Source organism: Procambarus clarkii, chromosome 33 (assembly GCF_040958095.1).
Source record: "Procambarus clarkii isolate CNS0578487 chromosome 33, FALCON_Pclarkii_2.0, whole genome shotgun sequence".
NCBI classification, from domain to species: domain Eukaryota; kingdom Metazoa; phylum Arthropoda; class Malacostraca; order Decapoda; family Cambaridae; genus Procambarus; species Procambarus clarkii.
In genome coordinates, this window is record NC_091182.1 from 15,014,575 (window position 1) to 15,030,434 (window position 15,860).

Sequence of the window (15,860 nt, forward strand, 5' to 3'; positions counted from 1 at the left end):
CTCTTACAAAAAAATATGACTACTATTCTAGTAATCACATTTTTTTTTCTCCGAAGGGGGGAGGAGTGTTACGACCCTGGGTTCTCCAGTGGAAACCAGAGGTCAAAATTGAGCTATTAAACTTTCTGGTAGTACAGTTAGGTGCATCACTAGCGGCAATTGTTTGTATCTTCCCTGCCAGACGTAAGACTATTGTTGTTTCTCAAAGAGCATTTAAAGACTGAGCTGGGGGTTGATTATTAAATAATAACATAGGCACCAACTTTGCTTACTAATACTTTCTAATCATTTGTAAAGTAACAATACATTGCATAGGGGAAGATCTTTAATGTGCTTAGCTGCACGATCAATTAGGCTCCTTCCGGCACCACGACATGAGGGAGGCCAGGTGGTCGCGAGGAGCTCTCTCTTCTCTGGCTGGTGTCGTGCGGATAAGACCTACTCTGTGGCTGCACCCCTACTCTTCTCCCTTCTCCTCTTACTTATTTCCCTTACCTGAAGTTCCTGTATCCTTAAGTTAAGTACGGGGCATTATTAAGTGTACCTACTCTGGTAGTAACGATTGGTGAGACCTGGGGGTAGTATTTGCCAGTGTTTTGGGTACCCCTAAGTGTTGTGTTTTGTATTAGGGTCCCACGTGGTTTCCCTACCCTAAGCTGCATCCAGCTTCAGTGCTTATCCAGTAGTACTTTACCCTAGCTTGTTATTAGTGTAAACCGTGGATCCTGCCTACGTGGACCAAGGCTTTTAACGTAAGATAGTGTGGTAAAGTTATTATTATTATTGTTATTGGTGTGAGTGTATATGGGGGGTTGTTAAGGGGTTAATAAATAAGTACATGAATTACAGAGTATCTCTTCTTCCAGTGTGGGAGCGCATTGATCAACCCTTAGACTAACATATATGGTCTAGTAGCAAGTTATTACTACTGTGGATAGTTTATTTTGGGGGCCGGGCCTTTTAGCTCTCCCATGTTTGATACTCTTGTCTTCTAACTACCCTTACCCCTTAATAGTACCAGTACCCCATAGCCCACTCTCATATTATTATAACAATAGGCAAGAGCGCCCTGTTCTGAAACCATGTTGTCTGGGGTTATGGAGATGCTGTGATTCCATGTATTTTGTGATCTTACTTCTTAGCATTCTCTCAAAGATTTTTATGATGTGCGATGTTAGTGCTATCGGTCTGTAGTTTTTTGCCTCTGCCTTATTTCCTCCTTTATGGGGCGGTGCTATCTCTGCTGTTTTTAGTATGTCAGGGATAATGCCAGTATCTTGGCTTTGTCTCCAAAGAATGTGAAGGGCCTGCGATAACGTTTTTTTACAGTTCTTGATGAATATAGAGTTCCAAGAGTCAGGGCCTGGTGCAGAGTGCATAGGCATACTGTCTATGGCTTCTTCAAAATCCAGTGGGGATAGGATCACATCTGATTTATGATTTGATGTTGGTATCATATCCATGAAAAATTCATTTGGGTTATCAATCTTCAGTGTGTTCAGTGGCTCGCTGAAAACAGTCGTACTGATTGTGTGGTAAGGCGTACTGATTCTTGTGTGGTATTGTGGCAAGTGCAATAATATGTATTGTTTCATTGCAGATAAGAGATTCCAGATCGTTCCAGATTTCCGAAGTACTGAAATGCACACCATACAAGCTTGGTGGATCTAGGTGCAAGGTAAAATAATTTACATTTACTTGAATATATTTTTAGCTAATTATCAGTATATATATAATATATTTATATGCATATATATATATATATATATATATATATATATATATATATATATATATATACATATATATATATATATATATTATATATATATATATATATATATATATATATATATATATATATATATATATATATATATATATATATATATATATATATATATACAGTATATAAATATATATATAATATATTATATGTGTGTGTGTGTATAAATTGGTGTGTGTGTGTAAATCACGGAAATTAACATGTGGTGAAAAATGTGAGTGTCAGACCACGGAAGAAGAATTGAAACAGGAAATTCCTTAAGTACTTTCATATTTAAATAATACATGTTCAGAAGGAATCAAGTAAATGTAAATTATTTCAGGAGGAATGATTCCTTCTGAAGATATATTATTGAAATACGAAAGTACTTAAGGAAATCCTAAGTGTAGTTACAGGATGAGAGCTACACTCGTGGTGTCCCATTTTCCCAGCACTCTTTGTCATATAATGCTTTGAAACTTTTGACGGTTTTGGCCTCCACCACCTTCTCACCTAACTTGTTCCAACCGTTTACCATTCTGTTTGCAAAAGTGAATTATCTTACATTTCTTCGGCATCTTTGTTTAGTTCGTTTAAATCTATAACCTCTTGTTCTTGAAATTCCAGGTCTCGGGAAATCTTCCCTATCAAGTTTATCAATTCCTGTTACTGTTTTGTACGTAGTGATCATATCTCCTCTTTTCCTTCTGTCTTCTAGTTTTGGAATATTTAATGCCTCTAATGTCTCCTCATAAATCCTGCCCTTCAGTTTTGGTATGAATGTTTGTGTGCCTTCATCGTATATTTTGCAAAATATGGAATACATCTCATTTACTTTACTTTAAGAATATGGTTCGATCAATTAAAAACCCTCTTGTTCAAATTGCAAAGAGACTGAAAGAGATGCAGCAAGCTCTATGGATTATATATTAGTGATTATTATTAGGATTATATATTAGTGAATCATATTAGTGATTCAATTATTATGGTCATAAAACAATAAACAAATAGTTTTGCTGTTATTACACTCTATTCACAGGTTATATATAAGTATCTGCATGTTTTGTTCACCATTACAAACCACTAAGTTGGTTTGATTTTTGTTGAGATTGTTATTTATGATAAGATTCCTTACGTTATCTGAGAATGAAGCTATGTTGGTATTGGGAAATCTATAGATGGCACTTATAGTAAAGGAGGATTTAAGGGATTTACTGGAGAACTTGGCAAAGGTATATTCACAATAGTCGTCTCTATTACTAATGACACTATTGCAGATGAAGGTATCTTTGTAAGATATTGCTATGCCACCTCCTTTTTTTATTAGGCCTGCAGTTGTGAATGGCTTTATTATCAGCCAAGTTGTAGCATACAACATAGCATATATATATATATATATATATTAGTATATTTTGGTAGCAGTCTTTCCTGTAGACATATATTATTAAATATGACCGAAAAAGTAAGATTAATAATTCTAACACGAATTTTCTCAATCTTTCGTACATTACGCTTCACTGTTGGAGGTAAATCAAAAATCACTTCTCCAAAATTCATTTTTATTTCTAGTCTGACTCGACACGGGCGCGTTTCGTAAAACTTATTACATTTTCAAAGACTTCACAAATACACAACTGATTAGAACTTACGTATCTCTGATTTTATATCTACATTTGAGTGAGGTGGGAGGGGTGATGTGGCATTAACACAAGACAGAACAAGAGGGGATATTAATAGGGTATTAAAAGTATCAACACAAGACAGAACAGAAACAATGGGTATTGAATAGAAGTGTTTGTAGAAAGCCTATTGGTCCATATTTCTTGATGCTTCTATATTGGAGCGGAGTCTTGAGGTGGGTAGAATATAGTTGTGCAATAATTGGCTGTTGATTGCTGGTGTTGACTTCTTGATGTGTAGTGCCTCGCAAACGTCAAGCCGCCTGCTATCGCTGTATCTATCGATGATTTCTGTGTTGTTTACTAGGATTTCTCTGGCGATGGTTTGGTTATGGGAAGAGATTATATGTTCCTTAATGGAGCCCTGTTGCTTATGCATCGTTAAACGCCTAGAAAGAGATGTTGTTGTCTTGCCTATATACTGGTTTTTTTGGAGCTTACAGTCCCCAAGTGGGCATTTCAAGGCATAGACGACGTTAGTCTCTTTTAAAGCGTTCTGTTTTGTGTCTGGAGAGTTTCTCATGAGTAGGCTGGCCGTTTTTCTGGTTTTATAGTAAATAGTCAGTTGTATCCTCTGATTTTTGTCTGTAGGGATAACGTTTCTATTAACAATATCTTTCAGGACCCTTTCCTCCGTTTTATGAGCTGTGGAAAAGAAGTTCCTGTAAAATAGTCTAATAGGGGGTATAGGTGTTGTGTTAGTTGTCTCTTCAGAGGTTGCATGGCTTTTCACTTTCCTTCTTATGATGTCTTCGATGAAACCATTGGAGAAGCCGTTATTGAAGAACTCTGTAGGGTAAGGCAGGTCCTAGTCAATAACGGCTTCTCCAATGGTTTCATCGAAGACATCATAAGAAGGAAAGTGAAAAGCCATGCAACCTCTGAAGAGACAACTAACACAATACCTATACCCCCTATTAGACTATTTTACAGGAACTTCTTTTCCACAGCTCATAAAACGGAAGACAGGGTCCTGAAAGATATTGTTAATAGAAACGTTATCCCTACAGACAAAAATCAGAGGATACAACTGACTATTTACTATAAAACCAGAAAAACGGCTAGCCTACTCATGAGAAACTCTCCAGACACAAAACAGAACGCTTTAAAAGAGACTAACGTCGTCTATGCCTTCAAATGCCCACTTGGGGACTGTAAGCTCCAAAAAAACCAGTATATAGGCAAGACAACAACATCTCTTTCTAGGCGTTTAACGATGCATAAGCAACAGGGCTCCATTAAGGAACATATAATCTCTTCCCATAACCAAACCATCGCCAGAGAAATCCTAGTAAACAACACAGAAATCATCGATAGATACAGCGATAGCAGGCGGCTTGACGTTTGCGAGGCACTACACATCAAGAAGTCAACACCAGCAATCAACAGCCAATTATTGCACAACTATATTCTACCCACCTCAAGACTCCGCTCCAATATAGAAGCATCAAGAAATATGGACCAATAGGCTTTCTACAAACACTTCTATTCAATACCCATTGTTTCTGTTCTATCTTGTGTTGATACTTTTAATACCCTATTAATATCCCCTCTTGTTCTGTCTTGTGTTAATGCCACATCACCCCTCCCACCTCACTCAAATGTAGATATAAAATCAGAGATACGTAAGTTCTAATGAGTTGTGTATTTGTGAAGTCTTTGAAAATGTAATAAGTTTTACGAAATGCGCCCATGTCGCGTCAGACTAGAAATAAAAATGAATTTTGGAGAAGTGATTTTTGATTTACCTCCAACAGTGAAGCGTAATGTACGAAAGATTGAGAAAATTCGTGTTAGAATTATTAATCTTACTTTTTCGGTCATATTTAATAATATATATATATATATATATATATATATATATATATATATATATATATATATATATATATATATATATATATATATATATATATATATATATATATATATATATATATATATATATATATATATATATATTCAAAATTCGTCAGTGTACTACATTTTTGTTGTTGCTTTTAGGTGTTGCTTTTAACCAGTGTACGTGGGTCTGATTGTGCAACCACGGTTCGAAGAATAATGAAGATATGAACAAACGGCCTATGGTCACTATACAGTCTGGAAGGGCAAAAGAAGAAACTGGCATTTCTACAAAAACAAGAACTATATAATGTTATTTTAAGTAAGTAACAAAAAAATTAAATAATTTTTTTAAAGTTTAAAATTCACTTAAAAATTTAAATTTTAAGTTAAAAAATTTTAACCAAAAAACTTAATATTTTTCATATTTGGAACCATTCCATAATATTTTCCCAAGCATAAATGATTATATTTCTATCACTTGCTCTTAAGATTGTTTCATTTAATAGAGGTTGGGCATAATTGTTCTCTGCTGCTAATAGAACTGACTGACTTAGCTATAGGAAAATGTAAACTTAATTGGTTTATCCATTACAGTATTTTGCAGTTTATTTCATGATCCTGTGCTTAATACTTGCATAAATAGTAGATTACAAAATGCATTTTTATATCATTAGTATTGAATAATAATAATGCAAATAATTGACTAATAAATGATGTACAATTAATTGGTAGGTGATATTATATTATTAATATTTTTTCATTCTTGCAAAGCCTTAACAAAGCCATTAACATGTTAATATAAACTTGATCACCTTCCACTTATTTTCTCATGTGCTACCTACATGTACAAAACCTTATTCCTAAATGCATATTTTGTTCTGAAACTTGTCCTTTATATGTTGTGTATCACCATCTCTGGAGAGTTTTATCTGATTGATGTATAAATTACTTTTAATTTTACAGAATATTATTGTTATACTGAATTTATTATTATATAAATAACTTAATTTTACAGAATCATCTATCAACGCACATCCACAAGTTGAGGAGGAGGATGTGACCTTCCAGATTTCTGAAGTACTGAAACATGCACCAAACAGGCCTGGTGGATCTAGGTACAAGGTAAAATAATTTAATTTTTTTTTTTTTTTTACTAATTGTCCAATATATATATATATATATATATATATATATATATATATATATATATATATATATATATATATATATATATATATATATATATATATATATATATAAATATATGCGAACAAGCCTGAATGGTCCCCAGGACTATATGCGAATGAAAACTCACATATATATATAAATATATATGTGAGTTTATATATATAAACATTATAAATTATATTATATATATTATATATATTAGACACATTATATATAAATATATATATAATGTGTCGTACCTAGTAGCCAGAACGCACATCTCAGCCTACTATGCAAGGCCCGATTTGCCTAATAAGCCAAGTTTTCATGAATTAATGTTTTTTCGACTACCTAACCTAACATTTTCAGCTACCTAACCTAACCTATAAAGATAGGTTAGGTAGGGTTGGTTAGGTTCGGTCATATATCTATATTAATTTTAACTCCAATAAAAAAAGAATTGACCTCATACATAATGAAATGGATAGCTTTATCATTTCATAAGAAAAAAATAGAGAAAATATATTAATTCATGAAAACTTGGCTTATTAGGCAAATCGGGCCTTGCATAGTAGGCTGAAAAGTGCGTTCTGGCTACTAGGTACGACATATATATATATATATATATATATATATATATATATATATATATATATATATATATATATATATATATATATATATGCGAACAAGCCTGAATGGTCCCCAGGACAATATGCAACTGAAAACTCACACCCCAGAAGTGACTCGAACCCATACTTTGTTCGCATTTGTGTTCCTCACGTGTGCCCCAAAGAATGAGGTGATTTGGTAAAATGCTATGCCCAAGATTACTATCCGAGTGCCGGCGGTGGGGTGGTTCAAATAGCCTCGGCTATCACCTCATTATGTCCGGTCGTGATGGTCAAGTGGATTAAGGCGTCTTGTACATACCAGTTGCGTGGCATCTGGGAGTATGGGTTCGAGTCACTTCTGGGGTGTGAGTTTTCAGTTATATATATATATATATATATATATATATATATATATATATATATATATATATATATATATATATGCGAACAAGCCAGAATGGTCCCCTGGACAATATGCAACTGAAAACTCACACCCCAGAAGTGACTCGAACCCATACTCCCAGAAGCAACGCAACTGGTATGTACAAGACGCCTTAATCCACTTGACCATCATGACCGGACATAATGAGGTGATAGCCGAGGCTATTTGAACCACCCCACCGCCGACACTCGGATAGTAATCTTGGGCATAGCATTTTACCAAATCACCTCATTCTTAGGGGCACACGTGAGGAACACAAATGCGAACAAGCCAGAATGGTCCCCTGGACAATATGCAACTGAAAACTCACACCCCAGAAGTGACTCGAACCCATACTCCCAGAAGCAACGCAACTGGTATGTACAAGACGCCTTAATCCACTTGACCATCACGACCGGACATAATGAGGTGATAGCCGAGGCTATTTGAACCACCCCACCGCCGGCACTCGGATAGTAATCTTGGGCATAGCATTTTACCAAATCACCTCATTCTTAGGGGCACACGTGAGGAACACAAATGCGAACAAGCCAGAATGGTCCCCTGGACAATATGCAACTGAAAACTCACACCCCAGAAGTGACTCGAACCCATACTCCCAGAAGCAACGCAACTGGTATGTACAAGACGCCTTAATCCACTTGACCATCACGACCGGACATAATGAGGTGATAGCCGAGGCTATTTGAACCACCCCACCGCCGGCACTCGGATAGTAATCTTGGGCATAGCATTTTACCAAATCACCTCATTCTTAGGGGCACACGTGAGGAACACAAATGCGAACAAGCCAGAATGGTCCCCTGGACAATATGCAACTGAAAACTCACACCCCAGAAGTGACTCGAACCCATACTCCCAGAAGCAACGCAACTGGTATGTACAAGACGCCTTAATCCACTTGACCATCACGACCGGACATAATGAGGTGATAGCCGAGGCTATTTGAACCACCCCACCGCCGGCACTCGGATAGTAATCTTGGGCATAGCATTTTACCAAATCACCTCATTCTTAGGGGCACACGTGAGGAACACAAATGCGAACAAGCCAGAATGGTCCCCTGGACAATATGCAACTGAAAACTCACACCCCAGAAGTGACTCGAACCCATACTCCCAGAAGCAACGCAACTGGTATGTACAAGACGCCTTAATCCACTTGACCATCACGACCGGACATAATGAGGTGATAGCCGAGGCTATTTGAACCACCCCACCGCCGGCACTCGGATAGTAATCTTGGGCATAGCATTTTACCAAATCACCTCATTCTTAGGGGCACACGTGAGGAACACAAATGCGAACAAGCCAGAATGGTCCCCTGGACAATATGCAACTGAAAACTCACACCCCAGAAGTGACTCGAACCCATACTCCCAGAAGCAACGCAACTGGTATGTACAAGACGCCTTAATCCACTTGACCATCACGACCGGACATTGTTATATATATATATATATTATATATATATATATATATATATATATATATATATATATATATATATATATATATATATATATATATATATATATATATATATATATATATATATATATATATTACCAGTATCAAGTGCTGATACTGGAGATCTATGGAGGTGCGACTGCACCCTGCGTGACGGGAGATGTCTCCCGTAAATCCTACATCGAAATCGTTATTATATGTAGTAAATAAGAGAGGTCCCAGGACAGGTCTCCTGGGCACTCTACTTACGACTGTTTCCCGTTTGGATTTTATTTTATTAATGAACAAATCCACAAGGGCCGTGATGAGGATTCGAACCTGCGTCCGAGAGCATCCCAGACGCTGCCTTAATCGACTAAGCTACGATTCTATTAATCTGTTAATTTAAGGAAATGTTTAGGCAAGATTATAGACCACTTCACTCCTGCTATAACTATGATTTGTCTAAATCATTTACAAACTCGGCGTCTAAATCTAAAAGTGTGTGTGTATGTTTGTGTATTTACTATTTGTGCCTGATGGATCGAGCTGTTAGCTCTTGGACCCCGCCTTTCTTACCGCCGGCTGTTAATGTACCGACTCCCGGAAGGAGAAACTTGAGTATTTACCCAGGTCTTTAGTAAGAGGGTTGTGGATGTGTGGAACCGGTTACCTGTATAACATAATAGCCGTAGGAGTCCTTGAGTGTTTCAAGCGAAGGTTAGACATATATATGAATGAGAATCGTTGGATATAAATATGGGTCAATAGGCCTTCTGCAGTTCCCTTCATTCTTACGGACCGCAGCAGCCGTCTAACTCCCGAGTACTTAGTTAATGCAAAGTGTACAGGTGCATCAAGTGAAAGAAACTGACCATTTTATTCTGTCTCGGCCAGGAATCGAACCCGGGCCCTTTGGACTACAACCCCCTGAGCGCTATGTGTGTGTGTATGGTCAGGGAATGAGAATCGTTCGTGAATTGATGGTCAGAGAGAAGAGTTGCCAAGCGGATCCAAGTGGGGCTTGGAACAATCGATAAAGTCCCTCAGCGCGCACACACACACATACCCTTAGCCAGGATGATGAGGCCTCCACGGCCACCCTCACACGTCGTGGTCCAGGCGGGGTGAGACTCGTGGCCCCGGACAACCCTCAACCTCCACATGGCCCAAACCTCACACCGTGAATGCACACCGGAAGACCGGAGGAAATAATTCCCTTCGTGGCATCTCGACCATCTCTCTCTCTCTCTCTCTCTTTTCCTCACTCTCTCCTCTCACTCGCTCCCTCCCCTACCCCTACCCCAGGCCAACCGCTCCCCCCCTCCCCCAATCTCCAGAAGCAACCCTCCCCCCCCCACAACCCCAGCCCCACCCGGCCACCCCCCTCCCCCAGATCCCACCCTCCTTCCTCTTTAGCGCTGACCAGTTCAAAGTTGAAACTGAGGGAGTCAGTGATGGTGGCGGGACGCTAGCGAGTGGATGGTGCGGTCCGCGGCTCGAGTGCACACACACACACGCACGCACACATACACACACGCGTGCCACTCGCAGGAGACTTAACAAATCGCACTCAGGAGTCAGCTGGTGGTGCCCTTCGTCTGGCCGTCTTGTGCAGGTAGGACTGGAAGCTGCGTGTGTCTGTCTCTCTCGGCGCTCCGTACCTATAGTTGTGATGTCTGAGACCTTATTGACCAGTTCTCTGTGCGGTGGGACTTGACCGTGCGCTGGGACTTGACTGTGCAGTGGGACTTGACCGTGCGCTGGGACTTGACTGTGCGGTGAGACTTGACCGTGCGCTGGGACTTGACTGTGCAGTGGGACTTGACCGTGCGCTGGGACTTGACTGTGCGGTGAGACTTGACCGTGCGCTGGGACTTGACTGTGCAGTGGGACTTGACCGTGCGCTGGGACTTGACCGTGCGGTGGGACTTGACTGTGCGGTGAGACTTAACCGTGCGCTGGGACTTGACTGTGCAGTGGGACTTGACCGTGCGCTGGGACTTGACTGTGCGGTGAGACTTGACCGTGCGCTGGGACTTGACTGTGCAGTGGGACTTGACCGTGCGCTGGGACTTGACCGTGCGGTGGGACTTGACTGTGCGGTGAGACTTGACTGTGCGGTGAGACTTGACCGTGCGCTGGGACTTGACTGTGCTGTGGGACTTGGCCGTGTTGGCTGTAACACGGTGGGACTTAACCATGCGGTGGAACTTGTGTGAACTGTGCGCTGGTGGTAGACTTAATTATTGGTGGCGATGGACTGTATTGTTGACTGTTGCTGTGGACTGTTTATTGATGACTGTTGCTGTGGACTGTTTATTGATGACTGTTGCTGTGGACTGTTATTGCTGACTGTTGCTGTGGACTGTTTATTGATGACTGTTGCTGTGGACTGTTATTGCTGACTGTTGCTGTGGACTGTTTATTGATGACTGTTGCTGTGGACTGTTTATTGATGACTGTTGCTGTGGACTGTTTATTGATGACTGTTGCTGTGGACTGTTTATTGATGACTGTTGCTGTGGACTGTTTATTGATGACTTGCTGTGGACTGTTTATTGATGACTGTTGCTGTGGACCGTTATTGGTGACTGTTATTGGTGACTGTTGCTGTGGACTGTTATTGCTGACTGTTGCTGTGGACTGTTTATTGGTGACTTGCTGTGGACTGTTATTGCTGACTGTTGCTGTGGACTGTTATTGATGACTGTTGCTGTGGACTGTTTATTAATGACTTGCTGTGGACTGTTTATTGATGACTTATCAGTTAGGGGTGACATGATAGAGGTTTACAAGTGGATGAATGGACATAACCGGGGGGATATTAATAGGGTATTGAAAGTATCAACACAGGACAGAACACGAAACAATGGATATAAATTGGATAAGTTTAGATTTAGGAAAGACTTGGGTAAATACTGGTTCAGTAACAGGGTTGTTGATTTGTGGAACCAATTGCCGCGTAACATTGTGGAGGTGGGGTCCCTCGATTGTTTCAAGCACGGGTTGGACAAGTATATGAGTGGGATTGGGCGGTTATAGAATAGGAGCTGCCTCGTATGGGCCAATAGGCCTTCTGCAGTTACCTTTGTTCTTATGTTCTTATGTTCTTATATATAAAGTTTGTGTGTGTGTAATTTATATAAATAAATAATTAAATATTAATTTTGTTAATATCTTTTCAGGGAAAACTTGCAAGTACAATTCGTATACAAGAGGGGCAACAAGAGCCAGAGGATGTCTACTAAGAAAATATATAAGTCTTTATCCTCACACTCTTGATATAAGGTCTTCTCTGGTCTCTTTATTTTCTCTCCTCACAAATGTCCCTTTTTTTATTTCTTTTACGTTTCTCTCCTGTTTTTCTTGTCTTTTAATCTCTCCTTTCCTCCTCTCTTCTAACACCTCTCGTTTCCTGTCTCTTCTAGCTTCTCTCTTCCTTTACTTTTTATATTTGTGGTATTCATTTATGTCATTTTTATCTTGTATATTTTTCTTGTATCTTTTTCTTATCTTGTGTTTCTCTTCCCCTTCTCTTCAATGATTTCTCATTTCTCTCCTCTCTCTGTTGTTTCTGTTCTGTCTTCTCTCTCCTTGCCTTAATTTTGTTCTGTCTCCTCTTTTATTGTGTGTGTGTCTTTCTGTCTCTGTCTGTCTGTCTCTCTCTCTCTCTCTCTCTCTCTCTCTCTCTCTCTCTCTCTCTCTCTCTCTCTCTCTCTCTCTCTCTCTCTCTCTCTCTCTCTCTCTCTCTCTCTCTCTCTCTCTTTCTCTCGCTCTCTCTCTGGCTCTCTTGCTCTCTCTCTCTCTCTCTGGCTCTCTCTCTCTCTCTCTCTCTCTCTCTCTCTCTCTCTCTCTCTCTCTCTCTCTCTCTCTCTCTCTCTCTCTCTCTCTCTCTCTCTCTCTCTCTCTCTCTCTCTCTGGCTCTCTCTCTCTCTCTCTGGCTCTCTCTCTCTCTCTGGCTCTCTCTCTCTCTCTCTCTCTCTCTCTCTCTGGCTCTCTCTCTCTCTCTCTCTCTGGCTCTGGCTCTCTCTCTCTCTGGCTCTCTCTCTCTCTCTCTGGCTCTGGCTCTCTCTCTCTCTCTGGCTCTCTCTCTCTCTCTCTGGCTCTCTCTCTCTCTCTCTCTCTCTCTCTCTCTCTCTCTCTCTCTCTCTCTCTCTCTCTCTCTCTCTCTCTCTCTCTCTCTCTCTCTCTCTCTCTCTGGCTCTCTCGCTCTCTCTGGCTCTCGCTCTCTCTGGCTCTCTCTCTCTCTGGCTCTCTCTCTCTCTCTGGCTCTCTCTCTCTCTCTCTCTCTCTGGCTCTCTCTCTCTGGCTCTGGCTCTCTCTCTGGCTCTCTCTCTCTCTCTGGCTCTCTCTCTCTCTCTGGCTCTGACTCACTCTCTCTCTGGCTCTGGCTCACGCTCTCTCTCTCTGGCTCTCTATTTCTCTGGCTCTGTGGCGCTCTCTCTCTGGCTCTCGCTCTCTCTCTCTGGCTCTCATATTTCATTTGATTGAAAAATGTCTGAGATTTTTACTTAATCTAAGTTATATTGCATGGTGCTAATATGAATATTATACATGACTGTTTTTTCTTTTCTTTCTCTCTCTCTTTCTCCCTTTCTTTCTTTCTCTTTCTTTCCTTCTCTCTCTCTTTTTCTTTCTCTTTCTACATGAATATTATACTTGACTGTGTTTACATTCACTTGTAGATTTTTATTTTTAGTTAATTAGTCCTAAACTTTTGATTAATAGATTTTTATTATTAGTCATAGAAAAACTATAGTGTTATATGTATACTCGGAAAATTTTACTTGTTTTAGTTTTAAGTAACAATAACTGCTTGTAATGTCAGACTGATCTCAGCATGACATGAATCACAGGCTGCTTGATCACAAAATCTATTGTGTTCACATATTGCATATATAGATTTTTATAGATTTTTAAATTTTTACTTTTATATTCTGTTATAGATATAGTCTATATATTTCGAGCTATTACATATATTTTGTTGTATTACTCATTCTTAATTAAATAAATATAATATTTTAATTCTCTTTTTGTACCCTATTTATTTGTAATTTACAAGGCTTTACAAGACTGTAATTACCATAATTGTATCCTCACATTCCTTATGTACATTCTTGTATATGCATAAATAAATAAATAAATAAATAAATATAGGATGTCCATTTCTTTCTCAGATATGTCTTCTTTCTTTCTCTCCCTTTCTATTTCAGATATGAATTAAAAAATTATTATACCCTAATTTACCCTAAACGTTTTAATGTAGGTAATTAAAAGATTATAAAAACGTTTTTAGAAATGTTAATTATTTACGTTCTAAGGTCGTATATAAAAGTTCTCAAAAAAACTTTTCTAAACGTAATTATAAACGTGCTGAAAACAATGAAATGTCGTTTTTAGGATGTTTTAAAAACATGAAAATGTTTGCTGGGATATCATCAAACTCTGCGAGACATACACTTTAGTTCAGTATAGCGGGGCGAGGGCAACCGTCCCCCACACTCTCTATTCAATATGTCGCATGGGAAACACAACTCTCTGGAGTAGGGCAGGTGGGGCGCAGTTCCAGTGCCCGGCCTGAGACCAGTGCCTGGTTCCTGGCCAGGGACGCTAGGCCCAGCCACGTTTCCACCTCTGCGGCGGGCCTCACCAGAAATTTTCCTCTCCACACAGAGTTTTTGTGTTATCTGTGTAGGCTGGGACCACTTTGCAGGGAACCACGGAGCAGTCCAGCAAGTCCTTGCTAAGTGTCTGCTCACCTCATGGCCGCGTATCCTCACTTCTTTGAACTATCCACGAGCGCCATGTTTGGCGTGACCCCCTCAGGGCGACGGCTGGGTCAAGACTGTCGCTTAACCCGCGTGATCTTCCCTCCTGGCACGGGTCTTGCTGACAGATTTCAGTGGTTTTCTGCAGCCTCCAAAGCCCATCACACTAAACGCATGAAGATAAAGAGAGATGAAGACAATCATGTCTTTGTCACGAATGATGACGCATTTGTTAACGACTTGTTAACGCAGGAATATGCTGGGATAAAAATGTTGCCAGCACCGTGTGATGACTCAGTGAAGGTGAAAATCGTCTTCTTTGGTGTTAACAAGTGCATTGACCCAGAGTGTTTCCGGTCCGCCAATGTGGAAAACCCACACCGCACTAAAAATGACCTCATCGTTGCAAACTGGACAGCATCATCGGAGATTCCCAAGCGACACTCAGTGCCCCTACCGCTGGGTAGAACTTACAGAGTGGCTCGCTATATACCTCCACGCTGGAGGTGTTACAAATGTTAGCGTTGGGGCCACACTGCAGCGCGCTGCACCTCCAGAACCCACTGATGTGCAGTGTGTGCTGGTGACCATGCATGATTCTAAGAGGTGCTTTGACCTCTACAACGCCGGGAAGACGGTGGAAACTAGATGCGTTAATTGTCATACTCCTGGCGTGATGGCAACTCACCAGAGCTGTCCAGCGGCTGCTAGGCCGCCCCCTTGTAGCAGTACCCCGCTCTACAAGGCGCCACGTCATGATGATGGAGTGTCACCATCAGTGGAAAGTTGTCCTGTGCCACCAACTACGGTGGGCCACAGCTGGCACTCTGACTCCCCGCTCACCCTTGACTCACTCTGGACAACGAAACAGCGGCGAGCGTCTCTGCCCACTCATCTGGGCACCGGGTGCCACAGTACACAGTTTATTTTTTATTTTTTTTTCTACCACAAACGTGGCCACACAGTACACACCTGGCAACAGTACACAATTGCCAGGTGTGGCTCGCCCCGGCCGAGTAGAACTCCACTCCCCCCCCCCCCTCTCGAGGTTGGGGCCGCCACCAGCTCGGCCTCCCCTCCCCACCCACAGCCTACCCCCCAGGGTGGGAAGGTGTCTGTGAAGGTGTGG

The 15,860-nt window shown here is 40.4% G+C and overlaps 1 protein-coding gene across 1 annotated transcript; it reads right to left on the minus strand.

The window, feature by feature from the left end:
* Positions 1-10,624: 10,624 nt before the first annotated feature.
* On the minus strand, positions 10,625-11,164 carry LOC138370732 (110 kDa antigen-like). Its single transcript, XM_069335331.1, has one exon. It carries the CDS (start codon positions 11,162-11,164, stop codon positions 10,625-10,627), a length of 540 nt encoding a protein of 179 aa, XP_069191432.1.
* Between the last annotated feature and the right edge of the window lie 4,696 nt (positions 11,165-15,860).